The sequence below is a fragment of the Channa argus genome, chromosome 7 (genome assembly GCF_033026475.1).
Source record: "Channa argus isolate prfri chromosome 7, Channa argus male v1.0, whole genome shotgun sequence".
NCBI lineage: Eukaryota > Metazoa > Chordata > Actinopteri > Anabantiformes > Channidae > Channa > Channa argus.
The window spans coordinates 24,930,222-24,950,964 of record NC_090203.1 but is presented as its reverse complement, the minus strand read 5'-3'; the positions used below and the strand labels follow the sequence as shown (position 1 = coordinate 24,950,964).

Sequence of the window (20,743 nt, the reverse complement as noted above, 5' to 3'; positions counted from 1 at the left end):
ATATGCAGTGTAGCAGGCTGGCAGTGGATGGGAACAGGGAAGAAGTAGTAGGATGGAGGACAGTGCAGGTCTATAGGTTATGTGGTAGAGTGTCAAGTGTAAAGACATGGCAATGCTCAATTTAGTGGTGATTTTGTGATTTTTTTATGGCTACAGTTTGAGATTCATTGCAAAATATTCTACCTTTCAAACTTTTATGCTCTGATATGTGTTACATATTATCAATCTATAATGTCCAATGTATTTCAGCATTAATTTCTAGCATAAAGCCATTTGGTTTATTTCTTATTCATAGACATTTGAAGATTCAAACTTTTAGCAAAATACTTAACCAACCCTGTCTCTTAAAAATTATGATTCTTTACAAGTAAACTATGGTTGCAAATATGTTTTGGAAGGACTGTGATTACAAATGGATTAGATTTTTTATTAACATAATAAAGACATATTGCTAATGTACTGATAATGCTAAGTTACTGTTAATGTGTTATTCCCCACCAAATCACCTGATATTGCAGTACAACACCTATTAGTTATCCTGAATAATATTCATTATTATACTTTTTAATGACACACTTTCAGCCACAGTGTGTTGATTTATTTTTAAACAAATCACTTAACATAAATACTCACTAAACATAAATACGCACAGGACTTTGCATTCACCCCAACAACCTCCATGAAGAAGTATAGTCCACTATTCATTGAAGAAATATGTTGCACAGGAACATAATCCATCAGCCAATTATGTTTCATTCAAAACATATTTGCAATTATAGTTGTATAGATATGTCATTTTTGTGAGACATGGTTGCATTTCCACCTTTCCACACTCTATGTAAACTTTCTTATCCCTCCCATGCAAAACATCAGTATTTGGCAGGTCTGCATAATTTAGACTTTATGGCTAAATATCAAATGTTAGCATGCAAAATGTCAATGGTGATCACACTCTATCATACCTACTTAGATTCAGCATATATAGGCTAACATTGTCACTGCAAGCAAGATACTATGCTGATGATGCAAGCATTTATCTCAAAGCACTGCTGTGTCCAAGTACAACCTCACAGAGCTTCTCTTAATAGTTGTAAAAATATATAATGCTAATGTTTTTAACATTCCTGCTTTCTTATTTGCACACAACAACTATGCTTTGGCTACTTTTGTGGAACAATTGTGTTAATAGCAAATATTAAGTAAGTGAAACCCCACAAATTATAAAAAATATCAAAAGAACAAAAGAAAAGACCATAATGCATGTCCTCTGGTGAGATACAACTTCCAGACTTATGATAGTACACTACTACTGCTCACTAAATTGTAAAGTGCAGAACTGTTAATTTAATCCCTGGTGATCCTTGTGTGTCCTTCTAGCACTCCAGGATTATCAACCCTGGTGCTCAGAGAACACCGCCCTGCTTATTATTATCTGAGATGGTATCATCCAGTTTTTCATTGCCTGAACACACCCCGTCCAGGTAATCAGCAATAGGTAGTGCAGGGATAGCCAGGAAATTATAACTGCAGTGCTCTCTGAGGAAAAGGGTTGGGAATCTCTGTAGTATTCAATGCAACTAGTAGACAATGTGTACACATCTGTTGGCCAGCACTACTCTACTCTGTTCTTCAGTGCTGTCCAAATCCAGTATCTCAATATGACATCAAGTCAAACTTGAAAAGTGACTTGACAATACAAGTCTATTGATCAGGCAAACATAGTAATAGAATTTATAGAGGCCCTTTTTGTACATAGAACAAAGCAGTGGTTTGCATTGTTTGGATCCAGTCTGTTTAGTTCATGTCTAGTTCATTTTAATATGCTTTTAAAATCTGCTGACATATGACTGGAGGCTGTTTGAGTTTTAAGCTTTGCATTGAGGTTTGTCACTGCTGCATGATAATGTGATTGGAAGCATAGATATGTTAATCTAAACTGAACCGAAATGAAAAGAAAATGAAACATGTAGTGGAGTTCAGCTGCAGAAACGATAAATACAGGCCACGCCTTCAGTGGCTATGTAAAAATGAACCACAGGAAAAAGTTCACGCTTAAAAAAAAAAAAACTTTGCGAACATCCTTGAAAACAGCTCAGAGTGGAAACCACACCATTAGTGACATGAATGGTATGTACTAAGTAAAATAAAACCCCAGATTAACAAGTAAATATTTTGTTTGTCCATGTCCTATACAATTATGCACAGAAGTGTTTTGTGATCTGATATGACTATAAGTGGGACAACTTCAAGTTTCTGACTGACCAAAACATAACAGCATACAAAGGAATTAGTCTGATTTAGTAAACCATTGTGGTTTGGGTTAAATAATGACTTTATAAGGTTTGGGGAGGTTCATTGTCATGGCTACAGTAATAACCAGCCCTTTGCAAAAATTGAAAGACTTTAACAATGTCACCTAAAATCCTGGTTTGCTGTTGTTTTAATCACAATAGGTGCTGGACTGCTTCATTTCTTAAACAAAGGGGCACTCGTTCAAAGCGTTGATGCTGTGTTTTAATTTATTTTTTTTTATTGCAGGTTTGTCTTTACAATGCCAGCGCCTCTGTTTCATAGTATGCAAAATTATTAATACATTAATAAATGTATCCAAAAACAGTTTGATCCAAAAAAGAGAAACACATCTTCAAAAAAATGCTATAGATGGGATTACATTTGCTGGTGAGTCTGGTTTAAGAATAAGATGTTTTCTGTATTCTTCACTGATGAGAACATTGTTAATAAAAATATTGTTTATATGAAAATAGGAAACTAAACAATAATTAAAAAATTTTAATTCTAATTTTAAATTCAGGGATTGCGGCCTTCAAATAAAATTTTTGCAGTGTTTATCCAATTCATCCAATGCTAAGTTTTTAAATCTTGTACAAAATTCTTTTAGGATTGATCCTTTGACCTTAAACTTAGATTATAAACAAAAAAATGGGCCCTGTCCTAAATTTAAATAGATGTACAGCATGTTACAAAACCAGTTTGGGCAAATAATTAAATGTTTTAATATTGTTCCTGGCGATAGTGCTATCTGAAGTTCAGGAGCAAAAAGAGACTTTTACTTCTGGATGTTTTCCTTTTTCTCCCAGAATTCTAATGCAATTAAACTGCAACTGAACGCGTTAGTTTTTATAGGACATGTAAACTGGGTAAATACTTTTCCAATGGAATGTATTGTTTTAATAATATAAAGCTACATTTATTAAAAACATATAAAAAAATATAAACATGTTTTTGTGACTGTTCTCTATGAGGCCAGATCACAAACATTCTTAAAACTTAACCAAGAAAGTCTAAACATAACTGTGAAACAGGATGTTGTACTGCCGGATATTTTGCTAAGAAAGAAAAACACTGCTAATGTAAATAGTATTACTTCCCTAGCAGCATATGCTCATTGTTTTAATAAAAAATAACATTGTGTTCCTTTAAAAATGCATGTGCAGTTGTTTATTTGTTTCACTTATTTATCTGTTCACTCTATCCTGCATGGATCTGGTAAGCACAGAAGTAATGGTCCAGCCATACTCTAGACTCCCTTTGCACTATAGCCATCATGCTGCTTGAACTGTTATGTATAGAAGGCGACCGTCTTTTCAAATCGCTTCCCATTTCTTTCCTGCCATTTTAATGTCATCTCTCTGTCACCGGTCTCATAACATCATGATGCTTAGAGCTGAATATTGTACTGTAGAGAGGCAAATGAAATACACGGAGCACTGTAAGTTATATGTTTAGGTACGTCCAGTACGTCCAGAAATTTTATCACGGTGCAGATGCCTCCAAAAAAAAACTTCCTCATTAAACTGACTGAAGATTGAACATCTGGAAGACATTATGTTTCTGTTGTAGGCATCATATGAACATATTTTGTTAGGAGGAAGGAGTGTTAGCCAGGGAGGGGTTGGGAGTATGTTCATAATTCATGCACAGTCAAATGAGTTTCCGGCTGCAAACAGGCCTCCGCTTGCACCTTGTAGTTTCTAAATCAGCTGACAACCTGCTCATATTTTCAGCATGAAGCATTCTGTTCATCAAGGAAGTGAATCACAACCAACAGCTGTCAATGTAACAACATTCTCAGTCACATGATGGATGAGTAATAGACTGCACTAGTTGGATAATTGAAATGGTGTATTTCTTGTCACTGTGCTTGAGGCAGCTGGGAAAACACAGACTAAGCATAAGATTTTTAATGAAAACAAGTGTTTTAACTGAACATGTAGGATGTGGTGTTTGTTAGCCATGGTCAGTCTGCAACAACTACAGCATGCTAAGTCTCCTAAAAGTTGTTTTTATAACTAAACTGCAATACAATTGTATTTCTGTGTAGAACATATTTCCAATGGGCTTCCCTTTTTTTAATAAGTAAATGGCACAATATTGAGCATAAATGTAAAATATATGTATATTCTATATATGTACAACATCCAAATTTTCGGGGTATAACAAATTTTTTTTATGGTTGTGTCTAGACTCTCATGGCACTTTTTATGGTTATAGAGTGCTTTTGCATTTTCCAAACCACCAAACTAAAGTGGCCTTGTAGCTAAATGTATGCGACATAACTGCATACATTTAGCTAACGTTGCTGTTCTGTAAAATACCACAAATATAGGCCATTTTTACTAGCCGAAAAAAATGGCCAAAGGATCCTGTCACTTACTATTTAGACCCATAAATGTTTGTGAGGAGGGCGTTGAGGTGCATAGATGGGGCAAACAAAGCACAGGAGTTGGTGTTAAACATCGCCGCTTTGTTAAGACCTTCTGCATTACATGCTGATGCTGTTGGTGTCCATGTGTGTCATTTGTGACTGACACTTGGAGCTTTCACTGTAGTTATTTGGAAACTGTTGCGCGACAACAAGACACAGGACTTTTCCAGGGTTCGACCAGGGTTTGACTCTAGTGCAAGGTGTTGTTCCCTTTTTTTGTAGATTGTGTCACAATGTTGTGCACGTGGTTATTGTATTAAGGAAGTACATGTGTGCCATTGTCACACCAGTAGCATGCTTTTATCGTTAAGGGCTTATAGAAAATAAAGTGTGCTTTCTATAGATTTTTTGGTGAAGTTGAAAACTACTTACATTAGCCCCACTGCTCCACTCACTGTCTTCTTGCGTGTCAAAGTTTTAAGATTGTTTTGTATGTACAATTAAAAATAAATGCAGACAACAAAATAATTAAATTTTACGCCTCTTTAAGTTTCAAGTCTTTCCGGCTGTGGCAAAATGCCTTTGGTTTTAATATGTTTTAGGTGGATTGCTGATGGCTGAAGGAAATTGTCTGGGTCATTAGTGAGTTTGAAATGAGATAAGCCGGGACATTGTGCCTCGTGGAAGAGGGAATCACATGAACACCCGCACTGAAACAGCAACAGTAGCTTAATTGAAGTCATACAAAACTGTGTACGCGAGAATCTATGCACAACACACAACAGGCATCTCCACATGTGTGTAAACACCATCTCTGTGAGCACGGTAGGTTTAACGGCCCATAGAACATCATCACTTATTGATGCATATTGTATCTCCTCCGACTGGAATCTTGTGTCTCTGCATGCCCAATTAAACTGCTGCTTCTTCGCATTCTCACCCCTTTTCTCATAACCCACTGTGGCATCTGCATGCACTATCAACACTTTAATGCAAGCTGCTCGGACCCGCACATACCTGCTTCCTGGAAATGCTACAAAGCCATTGTGTGTGCATGCTCTTAGCTTATTAGGAGCTGGAGCTAATACAGCTGAAAATTAGAAAAAGTGTTAGTACTGTAGCTCTGTGCATTTCCATCATTCAAAGGCTGATTCAGGCACTTAACTAAAGGCCAGCACTAACTTTACTATTATTCTTTCACTGTGACCACTGATAATGTCATTTGTGGATAAAGCAATGGTCCAAATGCCACTGAAAATTGACACATTTTTGTAATGTCAAATGATATTGATTCAGAAGAGCTCTTATAACATTTTAATATCAAATTGATTCCACATTGATAAGGTGTGAACACTGCTGATTGGCTGCTGATATGTTGCCCTTAAGAGCAGAAATTCACATTAAAATACTTCATTTTAATTAGGTGAGTGCAACTGTTGCATTATTAGGGTGAAGCCTCACCTGAACCTTTGTTGTACATGTCACCTGTCTGAGCCTTCTGCAGTTATGTTATTTGATATGATATGATATTTTTATTTTGTTGTGTAAGTGTAATGTTACCAAATCATTGTCTTTTTCTTGACAATGGCCACCAGGTTGGAAAAGAAATTAAGGAAATTAAGGATTAAGGATAATAAAATAGGCTAAAAAGCCACTGGTATGACGTTGGGGTCAAAAGCTGAGAAGTTAAAGTCACTGCATTGTAGTGTTGATTCACAAATAATTTATCTTTTATTTGCCTATAATTATTTTTGCATCTACAATCAGTTTTATGCAAGTGTATAATATTATGATAACTCAGTAATAATTGGCCCTGAGGCCTTCTCTGTAAAGCCCTTTCAGATGTGGGATATCTAAAATGTTAGCTTCATCAATTTGTTTCTGTAGTTCAGGCATATTATCACTTTACATTCAGACTTGCGCTGTGTTGAAATTAAAATGTACGTAAAATGTTCATAGAAAGTGACCAGTGTGCTCATATAAACTTAAAGCCAACACGTTCAGATCATGTCTGGAAGATTAATGGAAAACAGCCCCTGTCTGAAGGAGGCTTAAGGGGAAAACTCTCACTAGGCAATATATACTGCATCCGATCATGTTTGACCCTCAAAGTGTAGTTTGTTTGACTAGTGCGATCGCTTGATTTCTGAGCTCAGGCACCAATTCACTTCAACTCGAGCACAGTGCGCATTTAGCGTGATCGCTAACCGTGCCGAGCATAGAGCTCCGATGCTATGGCTACCTGCTCACGCTTCTGTGCAGCATGAAAAGTTACATCATGGTGATGTAAGCCTGCCTGAGGGGAGCGGGGATAATGCTCATATACAGTACAGGGCATCTGTGACTACTGTGAGTATATAAGCATAATTAATTCTGATTTTAAAACAGCTAAATGCTAAGCTATCCATTTTTTTAATTGGCATTTTAAATTTTAATATTTTATTTTATTTAGTTTTCTGTTGTTATACATAAACATAATACCTCCAGTACAGCAGCTCTGCCATTAATTCTACTTTTACAAGGTTAAAATTTTGTAGTTTTTAAGTTGAAACTGAAATGTGACAATTCTACTGTTTCCACATTTTATAAGTTAAAGTTGACATGCATTCAATTTGAAGATGGTTCTAATGTTTTGGCCCCTCATTCACTTTGAATCGGTTGGCAAAACATTAGAAACAACTTTTAATATACTCCAGTATGACTGCACCACCCACTATAACCTCAATAATAACCAACCAGTTTTTTCCCATGTGTTTCGTCTCATGTCCAAGCTGATTGGCTAAGGCATTCTGAAACAGGCTTTTCATACCTATTAATTTCCACCCCTGTAAAATTAAATGGCATGGCAGTGTTCACACCAGTAATAGCCATAAAGCTCCAGGCTCTGGGGAACACTGGGCTCACTCTGCTCATACTCAGCGTGGCATGTTGGATTGATGGCGGCTGCTTAGGGTCATTGGATTACAGAGCTTTTATGATGCTCAACAATCAACCGCAGCTGTACCGCTGCACGGCACTGTGGGATAGCTCATAGGAACGGCCCGGCTGGTTTGACAAGAATGGAAAGGTTATAAATCTGACACTGAGAGACGGTGAAAGGAAAGTGGTGCATTTAGTCCATGTCATTATTTACACAGGCCTGATCATATAAATGAAAAATGGTATATATAACCGTATGTCACTGGGACTTTTTCTGGGCCATGTTATTGCTTAAATCTCTTTCTATGTTGATTTTATAGGTTTAGTAATCAGAAGAAGATGAATTTGGGAACAGAAGGAGGCTCATTTTTATTATAGAACCATAATTCAACAATAGTCTATTCTTCAGTTGAGCTTTTTTAGTCCGTCATATAAAGGTCTGTCACCTGCGAGAGTGAACTATAGGCGCCGTTTAGCCTGAATGTGGGAGAAACAGATGTGAAGCTACGATGCACATGGAACGGGGCACAACTGCTCTGTAATCCTTAGTTTACTCTGCATCTCAGGCCCCAGTGGGCAGTGCATGATGAGCTGCTTTGAGAATCTATAATCTGTGGGCTCCGCTCAGCTGTCATCTGCATTTGGTGCAGTGCAGCCTGCATCTTCCTCAGTGGATAAACTGTGTTCTGATTACTGTCCTCATGTTATCCGTGTCCACCTGCATGCATTTTTGGTGTTAACAACAGCAAACAATTTTATCTACCATGTGTGTTATTATTGGCCAGAAATATTAGATGTAGAAATAAATAATATGTAAAGTGAATACTGTGTTTAATAATACAAAATAAAAAGAATTAAAAGGGTACAACATACACTATGTTTGCTTCTTCCAGTTCTAATGTATACTTCTTCTTGATTGTGGGATGTGAGAGTGGATTGACAGGAATGGTTTGATATCTCTAAGCTGCTCCAGTGACAAGAAGCATGTCAACTTTTGTTCATTGACTTCTTTCCAACAAAGTCATCATATGACATTCCGACTAAAGTCAGAGACTAACTAAATAATATTCAAAAACACAGCTTTAGGATGGCTATATTTGGCCATAATAAAGTACTATCCGGGGAGTGCAGTTAGAATTACAAATGTATGTTTTATGTGTGGGCATGTTAATTTACAATTGGGCGATTCTGCACCTCATGATGGACAGGCTCTTTCTACCTGCGGAGAGGTGGAAAGTGAGGAGCTGATTTGAGTCGTATAAAGACACTCAATGGTTGTTATGAGTCAGTGTTATAGTTCAGTAGGATATTTGTCATTACAGATGGCTATAGATGTAATTTAGCAACCCTAGAAAAAACATGACAGAAGCAAGAGTGGCAGTTGGTAATTGTAAATTTTTGGCTAAACATAACCCTTCTTACTCCAATGCATGAAATCGCATAGCAACCTACTGAACCTAGAAGCAGGTGTAGCAGAGACCCACTGACCCATATCGTTAGTGCAAACAACAATTATATGATAACCCATGAATGGCTTAACAATATCTGAAGCAGGTGAAGGTACGTTTATGAAAGACTGGGTACTACATGGGAATATAGCAGGTCTGACTTTCTGTCACACGACAGTAATCAAAGGATAACTTCAGCCACAATCACCATACAGATACTAAAGTAAAGACCAAATTTTCTCATGTTTGCTTAGTTGTAGATCTCTGTTGTTGTCCAAAAACTTTGAAAAACACAAAATCCGGACACACCATTCCACCCGATGACATATATCTTCATTCCAAAACTAGCGACCTTTCTATTTCAAACAAACATAGCACCATATGCTCCAATTCAGTACTTCCTTGTATTGCAGTAACTGAACTGTGCATGCGTGACATTTAAGGTGGAATTAGTTTTTGGACAACAATGGAGGTCTATTGCATCAATGAATGAGCAAATCTAGACTGCAGGCTGACAACAAAGCATAATTATAGAGGATTCAGTAATAGCTTTAGTGTCTGTATAGTGATTGTGGATGATTTGAATAATTTTTAAAAATGGCTGAGGTTTTTCTTTAACTTTCACCTTTTATACAACTGTATGCCTGATCATCAACCCTACCGCAGCCCTCTTGTACAGATACAAGCCATGATTCTGTAAATGTTGAGGGATCAGTGACCAATATCAACATTCTTGTTTTGGGTTATGGGCTAAAAAAGAAGGCTGAATTTCTTACTATCCAAAAACCTTTGCAGTGGGACACAGATATAGAAAATTATAGGGTCATTTGATGTATCATTAGGATGTATCTCTACCACAAAATCTGTTCCTGCCTCCAACAGAGCTCTACCTTAGTAAGATTTTTTAGCTCTGCAACTTTAACTTTTTGGGACCAACTACCTGATTCATTAGAATTTTCCTTTGAACACAGACATTCCTAAATGAGCATGTGTGTGCATCCACATGCATGCAAGTGTGTGTGTGTGAGTGTGTGTGTGTGTGTGTGTGTGTGTGTGTGTGTGTGCTGTGCTGATGAGATGGGTTCCTCACAAACAGCTGGTGGTCCCTGCACCCCAGGAGCCAGGTTAGTCTGCAGCAGCCTCAGCAGCAGGCAGGAAGAGAGGAAAAAGCAGCAGGAGAAGGAGGAGCGGGAGGAGGAGGAGCGGGAGGAGGTAGCGGAGGAGGAGCTGAAGGAGGGAGGGAGGAACAGGAGAGGAGAGAAAGGAGCAGAAGGCAGAGAGGGAGGAAGGGAACAACCATGGTAATCATGGAAATCTGACAGGCTAGAATGGAGATGACATGCTCCATTGACATGCTCCATTGAAAGTCTATGAGGCATGTGATTTAGTGGCAAATTATGGAGTCCAAAATCAGCTTTCTGAAAGATTTAATTTAGGTTAAATTAGCAAGAATAATTTTATGAAGCATATTTTGATATAGACTGACTTTTTTTTTTTTTTGGAAGAAGATGAGGGTTGTGCATCTACATTGCTTTGTGTTTGAAGCAGTTAATTATGAGAACAGATGTGCTCTTATTGTAAACTATACGTAGATGTTTTTCTTTCTCAAATATTATGAAATCTTGATTTTTCGTTATTAGGATTCACAAATTTTATATATTTTTTTGCTCTACAAAAATTGTTTCTCAATCCAACTCATTCACCTTATTTGGCTAAATTATTTATGCTATGTAATTTTCTGAAATATTATGGCCTGCTGGCACGACAAGGCTAATTATCTCAAAGTCCATGCGCTTTGTTACACACAATGGGAAACTTATTATCCCAGGAAGCCCTTTTGAGTTTGTCGTCTCTGTAGAGTTTCATTTAAAACCTATAGTTTGTTGCAAAACAAACTGGTTTTTCCTGCTCAGGTGTTACTGGGTAAATGTAAAACTCAACCCTATCCCCCAAAAATGATACTATACTTTTTTAAGTAAATAAATGGCTATAATTATTAATTGTTGTTTGTTTTACAGTTCATCTGTCTTGACTCACTGTTACATGTTTGTCCTTCTCTAACATTTAACAAAATGCAGTGAGAGTCTTAACCCAAATATGAAAAAATTAAAAATTCTGTCGTTAGACTATGTCGTTTTGGTGTAAAAATACAACATTTTTAGGACTCAGGCTTGTATGTAGTCCTAAATAGAATATGATTATTATTATTGTAATACACTATCTTATATATATAATATAATAATTATATGTGTTATATGTTACACAACATGTAGCATATGTGTTATATGTTACACAATATATAACTTGATTAGTTCTCGGACGGAAACCCTACATTTTAACATTTTTTGTAATTTGACCAGTTATTGAGGAAAATTGCTCATTTTTCATTACATACCTGCACCTGAAAATCCTGCCCATTTTGGTTTTTCACTTCTGAGGAGAACTGACTATTTAATACGATCTACTGTAGTGTAAACTCTTTACAGACTGGGTGCATTTCATAAGATGCATATTTCCCAAACTGTCACCAGCAGTGATAGATTCATTGAAAAAATCTAAGGTGAACACAATAGAAGAAAATAAATCATGATCTCAGTAAATCAAAACGACAAAAAAGATCTATAGATTGTAAAGTTATCAGATGTTTATTATTATTTATATTAGGTTTTATAACAAGTGTATATTATCTTCTGACAGTGCTCTTGGGTTGTGGTATATGTGTTCAGTAAAAGCATAATTCTCATACATACTTATGTTGTTAACGTGGATTCAAACTTTAAAACCTCTATGAACAGTTCCTTTAATGTATGTGAGTATGTGGCTTATTCCAATATATAAATGACTACTGTAGATGCTGTGTTTGCTCCTTTCAAATGTTATAAAACAGAAGTAATTATAAAATCCAATTTGCAGCGTGTGTATTGTCAAGCATGTGAAAAAACAAAGAGATGCTTAGCACCACATTTTTTAACTTGACACTTGCAGCATCATGACAAGAAAACAACCCATATATTGTTATAAAGTAAAGTGTATTGAATAATAAGAGAAGCTCGCAGCAAAGAAACAGTATATATGGTTGAATTTTACGATACAACATAGTAGAGAGTAGATTTCCATGGATTAATCTGAGTCGAATTAACAGTGGACTGTGTTTACAAGCTCTGTGCTTTTTAATAAAATGCTGCTTATACTAAGGTTCCGTCCTGACCAGACGTTTCACATTTTACTATACATTTGTCAAAAGTACGTATCATTTACAGTCAATAGCATATACCCACTTTCCTTTTTAGCTGAACACTGTCTTCTTGGCTCAGATTAATATAATTATAAGGTTCTATCTGCATTCTGATATCTGGTTGTCAGATATTAAGTCTCAATGTAGAAACAATAAAATAGATCAAACCTCGTCTGTCAACATAACAGGTAGTCTAAGGCCCCTGCGAATATGTGATATCAAAATGCTGCTACAGTTTAAATAAGTTTATTTTGTTTAGTTTATTTAGGTGAGTCATCAAAAAAAAAAAAAAAACTACAAAAAACAATGTTTTAATACACAAAGATATAACAGGATATAACAGATAACTCACCAACAAGTTTTATTTGCTTTAGACAATAAAATGTCAAATATGTTTTGCAGATATTCAATCTGAACAACTTGGAGGTTGTGAAGTTTTAACGTAAATAATAAAATGGAAAATGAAATTAATTAAAAAATCGAATTAAAAACTCGATTCTTCTATTAATGTTTCCTCGTGTTTTCTGTTTCTTTTGTTTGGCTGCTTAGACAAGCTGAATATATCACTGCCAGAGTCTGTAAATTAAATGAAGTTTACAAATTGCAAGCAGTAAATTGATAAAAACCAGTTAGGAACATGGTAGAGCTGGCAACAGATTTAAAAAAAAAAAACCACCAGCAATACTTACTAATGTCATTTCTAAGCTTTGTGTTACATTAATTTTTATTAATTCCTGCTAGGAAACACTAGAATGAGCTGTGGAAATAAAATGAAAAAGCTGACTTTCGAAAAGCAGCTTCTTACCAAGTTCAAATCAGATTTTAAGACATAACTTAGTTGGCATGTGTATCAGTGTCATTTATGCTGTGTGTAATAAAAGCAAATTTTTTAAATGGTTCATAAAGTCACAGTTAGCACATTTTCATTGTCTTTTCGCCTCGTTAACCTCAGTCACAGAGCAGGTAAGTTTCACAGAGGCACAACCTGACTTGTTCACTAAAGATAGAACCGAAGCTTTTTCATAGTACACTAAGTACACAAAATGTTAACACCTTACCAAAGACAAATAGTTGTTTGAGATTTTAGTCAAAGTAAGTTATTTACAAATATAACCTTATAAATCTAATTTTATATGCTAATGCATTTGTCATTGTACTAAGCTGTGGTACAGTAAGTTACATCTGACATTCACAACTACTGTCAACACAAATAGGATGGATGTTTGGTTCTGTGTGTTTATATTGTCAACCACACTGTAGATGCTAAAAGTGCTCAGCTTGTGCCAATTGGAATCAGCTAATGACAAGAACAAGAAATTTATAAATAAATAAAATCAAAACTGATATATAATCGACAACTGTGCAACACAAAATTTACAGTGCAAACGCTAAATGCCCATGTCGTAGGCAGCATGTGCCGGTGAAGCAGGAAGTAATTAGGTGAGGGTGGGGTGGGTGCAGACCAATATTAAGGTTCAGTCACAGTCCAGCTGTTCACGTCTGCTCAATGTTAACCAATTTGCCATAAGCATGATCTTTGTCTACCTTACCATGTATTTGGTGTTTGCTGCATTAAAAAAAGAAAACTTGCCTCTGTGAAGTTCTCGTGCTTGGCAATTTTCCTCTAGGAAAAAAAAACAACAGATTTCTCAAGCTGCTGTTAGATCAGTCACACTGACATGCAGTAGAGAATGATCTTCTCAGAATACTGAGGACCCTGAACACAAAAATGATTTCATTGAATGTAACAAGCCACACTAGTCTTATTGTGGCTATTGCCACTGATACTGAGGGTATCACTGACAGTTATGGACTACATTAACGTGAAAGGGATGGTGGACTATGTAGACCACCATTAGAGTCTGGGGAACAGACATTAAACTCCCTTAGAATACATTAGCTCATAACCCATCACATACGTTCTAGTAGAGAGCTACGGTATTATCCTCCGTGATGATCAAAGTGTTTTGAGTCAACAAAGATGATTGTGTCAATCAGCACATGCTAATTATAGGCGGCTAAGAAAGTAAAATCACTGTGTGCAAACCCAAGCAAATGAGATGGCTGTGTGTCAGTCAGTGTACACTTTTAAAGTGCTCCGATCTGAGGCTTTCCCAAAAGCAAAGTGCATAAAGACAGTCTGAAAGCCAGTATTGACAGTGAATTGCTTTCATTCTTTTCGTTTCATGCACAAATGCCACTACTAAGGGTAGCAGGATGTTATTTGAGTGGAGAAACCTTGTGCAACCTGTTGCGTTACACCTAGTCTTTATTTAGCATGTTGTGGAATATGTGAATGCTCTTGTTTAGCAGTTAATGTTGCTGGAGCAGTTGTTGTTGTGGAAGTTCACTCAATGTATGTTATAACTTGGTCTAACCTATAGTTAGAATAACTTCCTAAAAAAGGCTGTGAATGTATTGGATGTCCAGGGAATAAAAAAATCAGCATGTATGTTTTAAAGTAGAAAGTGCACAGAGTATGCACTACATTATTTGATTACTCAGTCTTGAATTGATTAATTTCAGACACTTTGTTCCAGCAGGATGGGTGAGGATGTCCTGTCCAAAATAGCTCTAGATTACGATATGACAAATTGCCATTGCCAGTGTTAATAAGACTGCATCATTTGACAGCTATAATGCTGGTTATAGAAGGTTTTGAGTTTAGCAAATGGCCAGGATTCAGAAGCACCATTATGATCAAAAACTACGTGTTGGCAGTTTAAGTTAGACATTTCCCTGAACCACTATGTGACATTACAGAGATAACAAGCCTAACATGAGCAAGCACGACGCCATTATTGCTACATTAACTACACATTAACTAACTTACAGTCCATCAACAATTACTGACTCTGGGTTTCTCGCTGGAAAAGTACATTTTTATGAAAATGTCTTTTGTCGTCCTTCCTGTCACGGTTGTAAAAAACTTCTCTCTTACAGAAATATCTGAGAAAAGTGCGAGTTAAGGCGGAAGTTTGATTCTTTGGGACCTGAGTATACGTCCCTGTCGTACAATGCCCTTTATATAATGATTTTTATTTTTACTTCCAATGGGATCTAATTTCTGTTTTCATAACATAGTCAAAACCATTTCTCACACATTTGTAAATATTTCACTCATTAATTGTTACAATTTAAAGCTTCCCTGAATTTAATCACAGATCATCATTGATGCTGCACATACAAAGTCTTTAATAATTTTATAGAATTATGGATGTAATGGAACCATAATCATAAGCTAAAATGTAGCTTTTTGATTTCACTAACCTTAAACAATCTTCAGAGCTATAGCACATAATCAGAAGTGTCACAGAGAATTATAATCATGAGTCATAAATTCTGATAATAGAAATGTAATCAGACTTGTCAATTAAAAATATTACCGGGAATTTATTTGCACAAGTAGATAAACGCAGCTGTGAATTGTATAGTCTTTAGTTTTAATTAATTGATGTCTGGGCAGGCAGTAGGAATAAGTTACAGAACCATTTCAGCAGCCACTTATACAGTGTATGTGATAAACTAACCTATTAACCCGGGTTACCATGGTCTTTACCGTATATTTAGATTATGTAATGCTTTTAGCCTGTCTATTCTCAGGCACAGCCTTGTGGTGTGTCTGCGGAAAAGACACATTTCTTTGCCATGATAAATGTGAATTATTTGCATGATGTTAGCTCTTACAATAACAAAAACTATACATTCAATAAGTGTAACATATTTTTCTTTCTCATTAATTGGCTCTTTAAAGCTGGAGTCTAAATGGAGAACTTACGCAGTCTTTGAAAGCATATTGGCTTCTTGTGAAGTGATTTCTACAATAAATCCCTGGTGTTACTACAGGAAGCAGTTAGCTATTGATGCTGCCGCATATATTGCTCAATTGCTTTTGCATCTATCTTGCAGCTGACTGCTGTGTAAAAAATTATTAATTGCTGCCATTTTGCCTGCTAATGCAAACATATTAACTGTAAAATAAATATCTCCTTCACTGTATTATGTGCAACGTGTAACTCTGAATTAAATACACATACATTACAGGATAATGTTGGTGTAGATTTGCTGCTGAAATGTAAATGCATCTATCCCGATCCAAAACTATGTTATTAATATTGAAGCAATTCGGTATGTTTAAATGTGGCCACATTAACATAAGATTCATCCCAATTTTCATTTAATGTTCATCTGCACTGATTTGTATTGTGTCCTTGAGTGGTTTAGTGAACAAAACTGAGCCATTCTGACAAGTTTGGCCTTTAAAGAGTCGATGATGAACACTAAAACCCTCGGTACATTTATTTTTAAGGAGACATGTCTCTATTTAGATCACAATTTATGTATTTCTCAGATGGTGCAGGTCATTATATCAGCAACTATTTAGTTTAACAATGTTTGCCGGGAAGCTCCAATTGAACAGTACAGCAGTGTTGTGTTGTTTGTGTTGTTGTTGTTGTTGTGAATATAGAAAGATTATGTTTGCGCTAAAAGCAACAGCTAACAGTAGTGATAGACAGTGTCTACAGTCTAAACAGGATGGAACTGCAGTGGCTGAGTGAAAATGGGCAACAAAAGTGAGGAAGTGTGTGTTGCGAAAACATGGGTCATGCAGCAGAGCAAACCTATGTATTACTAGCAGCCCTGGAAACTACTTTCTTTTACGGCTTTTAGTGCTTCCTCCCTCTTGGAAGTGTCAAAAAGACTCAGTTCAGTGGTTTCGGGAAGTTTTAGATCGTGTTAGACTACAATAGAAAAAAAAGTTTCTGGAGTTTCTCTTGAGGTCATTTGAGATGGTGGTTAAAGTCTAGCTTGGATCCATGGTGACAGCAGAATTCCTCACGTTTCTTATCTTGATGTCGCCATTGGGCCTATGTGAATAAATGCAAAGAAACCAACCCTTATCTTACTGCATATGATATAGCACTATAATTACAGTATGAGTTTCCACAAACTGGCAAACAGATGATTTAGAAAGTATTAGAAATGATACAGATAAATATATTTAGCATTTATTTTGTTTTATTTTGTTAATATTTTTAAATGTATTGGTCTTTGCTATGAGACAGCCTTTGATGGCACATGTGGTTTTGGTAAGAAATTCTGCTATCGTTTTTTTTTTTTTTTTTTTTTTTTTTTTTAAATATTAAAACAAAAAACAAAAAGATGAGAGTTAGTGGTGTTTCTTACCTTTTCAAGTTGTGCATTCTGTTTGGATTTGTAGAGGAACTCTCCCACTGCCACGAACACAGAGAGGACAAGCCCAGCGGCCAGGACGATGAAGATCCCACCGATGTTCTGCACCCCAAGGGCGCTTGCCTCCTTACTCTCCTCCTCAGGACAGCCATTTCCTCTCCACCACTTCTCCTTCATCATGTGCAACTTCCCTTCCTCCTGAAGCTGCAGGATGGCAATTGTGATCTTATCTCTGTAGGGGGAGCCTGAAGGATCAAAACACATTAGGCCAGTTAGAGCAACCAACATCAACAAAATCAGTGTCTTTGTTTTTTCTATAACTGGAGGACACAGATTGTTACCTTTTGATGATCAGTTTGAGCATCACACATGGTACATGGTAATGTCACACTTGCAAAAAGCCCACTTAATCAAACAGGTATAATGATGGCTCGAATCCACAGTACTTGTAGGCTAATTGTTTATTTAAGACACTGAAGTGTCTGTATTTCTGAAGTCAGTCACTAGAAAAACTCATGAAATTGTTTATTCTACATAGAAATAAATTACCTGTATTCATTCCACACTAACATTGAAACACTGTACCAATATTAACACTGTTAATCCTCTGGCTATGCCATGGCCTGCAGGGTTGTCTTGCCTGGGCTGTGTTTTTGTCTCCCTTCAGGTCCTGGTAGCTGAAGTCTATGAGTGCACTTGGCCAGGTCATCCAGAAGGCCTATAAGATCAGCCGTCCACATTCTTGCTCTCCAAAACCAAACCAAACAAAGCGTGTTTCGTTGGTTTTGTTCAGCTTTGTCTTGTTTTTGTCTTGCACAACACATATCCACGCATCCATGTTTTGCTACAGTTTATGTAATTAAACATACTTTCTTTATGTTCCTACTACAACAGCTTGGATTCGCTCCTATTGCCATGATCTCTGAGCTGGGTTGTCACACACAGTGACATTGATGAAAGAACATTTGCACTACTGTGGCTGAATGTGCCTTATTATGTTAGAATAAGGGTTGTTTGCATCTACTGTAGATGGAATTTAAAAAACAATTAGATTTTCTTTCAAATGTTTCAAAATACCCTCAACATATCAAAGGTATTTCCAACTGAATTTGCAGAAATTTGAACTCATCTACATTTTGTACAGTAAAATTTTCATGTATTTTTACTTTACTTTACTTTCGATTTTAATATGGCTACTTTAACTTTTACTCCACTACATCTAAACTTTCTACCCCACTACATTTCTAATCAAAGTTGCTTTGCATGTTACAATCATTACTATATGAATTTCATTACATACAAAATTTTCAGTTTTTATGAAAATGAAGCAATAGCGAGACAAGAATCTCTTCACTAGACCAGGTGCAGGCAGGTATAGCATTAGTTCCTCTTACAATGATCGTATTTAAAAGACTCAGATATAGTATTAGCAGTGCTCAAAGAGAGCCGGTATGCAGTAATTTTACTTTTTGGCATACCAGCACTTTTCACAGAATGTGTTTCCTGCCGAGATCTGCCTTCATTGCACAGGAGCGCACACAGCTAAAGTGAAAACCCCCGGACCAATGGTCTATTGTCAGACATGAAGTTGCTGAATTCATGGTGAATATTGCTTTAAATGGAGACCATTGAATGTGGTGTCAAATTCACTTTGTCAAGTCAAAGTCGATGGAACAATATTACGTCCCGCGCTCCTGACGTTGAATTTGGCTTTGTCTACGTCTCCTGGTCTCCTGCAGTGCAAAGCGGGTACTTGGTTTTACTGCCTTGAGAACTGTAGCAGAGCGGCCCCTGTTGATTTATAAATTAATATGATTGATTGACTGATGTAATCTTTTGTTCTCCTCTCCTTCAGAAGGCAGTAGGGAGCAGAAGTGCAGAGTGAGATTACGTGCCACCATCTATTGTGTTTATCTTTATTAAATCAGGTGCAAATAACAAAATAATAATACAGGAGAACCACATACCTTTACACTCATGTTTTCTCCTTTTAATGGGATTTCTGTGGCTTAATTTTGGGTGTCAGGACTCTTTTCCCGATTCTTGACGTTTTATCCATGATACATGTTTTCTTCTTGAAATTACAGCGCAGATACTGCAAACTCTTACTGTCACACTTACAGTCACAAAAGCCCTAACTTTCCCACAGGGGATCAATTTTTACTTTCAGTGTGAAAAGTGTGGACCTGTTCGCTACATTCTAAGACAACCATCACTAGACCAGCATCCAAGCGCCAGGCTTCACCTCAGGCCTGCCATGCACCAGTACCCCAGACCTCACCGCCAGTCTGCCATGCACAGAGTCCCAGTGCTCTCAAGCCACAGGGTCATAGCACTCCCGACTCCACAAACTCCAACCAAAAATGTTGGTCCCAGGGGCATCAGAATTTTTGCACCCAAGTCATACAATGTTACCATGCCCACACTTTGCTCACATCACACTAGGTCCACCTGCGGAGTTGTTGTCAATGACAATGTAGTTGCATTAGCTTGACCTTCATGACGTGGCCACAGTTTCAGTACCTAAGTTGGTCATCCTTGCCAAACCCAGAGGGGACCACCCAGGTCAATACCACCTGCAATCCAAATTCGCTTGCCCAGGTCAATGCCGACCCACCTGATCCACCTTGTCAGATCCTCATCACACTCTAGACTCCAAGATCTTGGTTTCCCTGCTCTGGCTTTTTATTCTTGTTTCTGCTGTGAGTTGGCTTATGTTTGGTGGCTTGTAGTTTTGTGCTTTTGCTTTTATGTTAAAACTTTTGATTAGTAAGGACAGATAAACATGAACAGAGTTATTTATTTATTTATTTGTAATGGTAAAACATCATCTTTAGATATCCCTTTAGATATCCCAAGATATCCCTAGCTCCTATCTGGATAAAGGAAGTACATCAGAGATCAAAGATAAGATATGCTAATATTTAAGCAAAAAAAAATTTACATATTTAAATATTGCAAATTAAATCTTTAATTTGAACTTTGACATGTGCACTTCACAATGTGGTTGTATTTCATGGATAAATCAATCTATTCTATTTCCTGCTGCTGTTGTAAGCCTCTTGACATAAATGGTCTTTCCCCTGGACAGCACATTCATTTCCACAACCACTTAAAATCACTTTACTAAGACTCCATTATACTTCAATGAACATTTAGTACATTCAAACCTACATTGGACTTAATTTCATTGTACGTGTTTAACATTGTAAAGTAAAAATGCTAATGTTACCATTTTATTGTCCCCACAGCTGCAACATCACTAAACTAATAAACCTAAAA

General features: G+C 36.7%; 1 protein-coding gene across 4 annotated transcripts in view; it reads right to left on the bottom strand.

Moving 5' to 3' along the window:
* grik2 (glutamate receptor, ionotropic, kainate 2) overlaps window positions 1–20,743 on the bottom strand; it is a 257,673-nt gene that overhangs the window by 2,320 nt on the left and 234,610 nt on the right. For 3 of the 4 annotated variants that reach the window (XM_067510929.1, XM_067510928.1, XM_067510931.1), the window contains exons 16-17: window positions 17,456–17,706; window positions 17,109–17,136 (exon numbers count right to left, since the gene is read on the bottom strand). In XM_067510929.1, the coding sequence (XP_067367030.1) occupies window positions 17,109–17,136; window positions 17,456–17,706 (279 nt within the window). The remainder of the gene's footprint in view (window positions 1–17,108; window positions 17,137–17,455; window positions 17,707–20,743) is intronic. The other variant, XM_067510932.1, reaches the window with a different exon arrangement.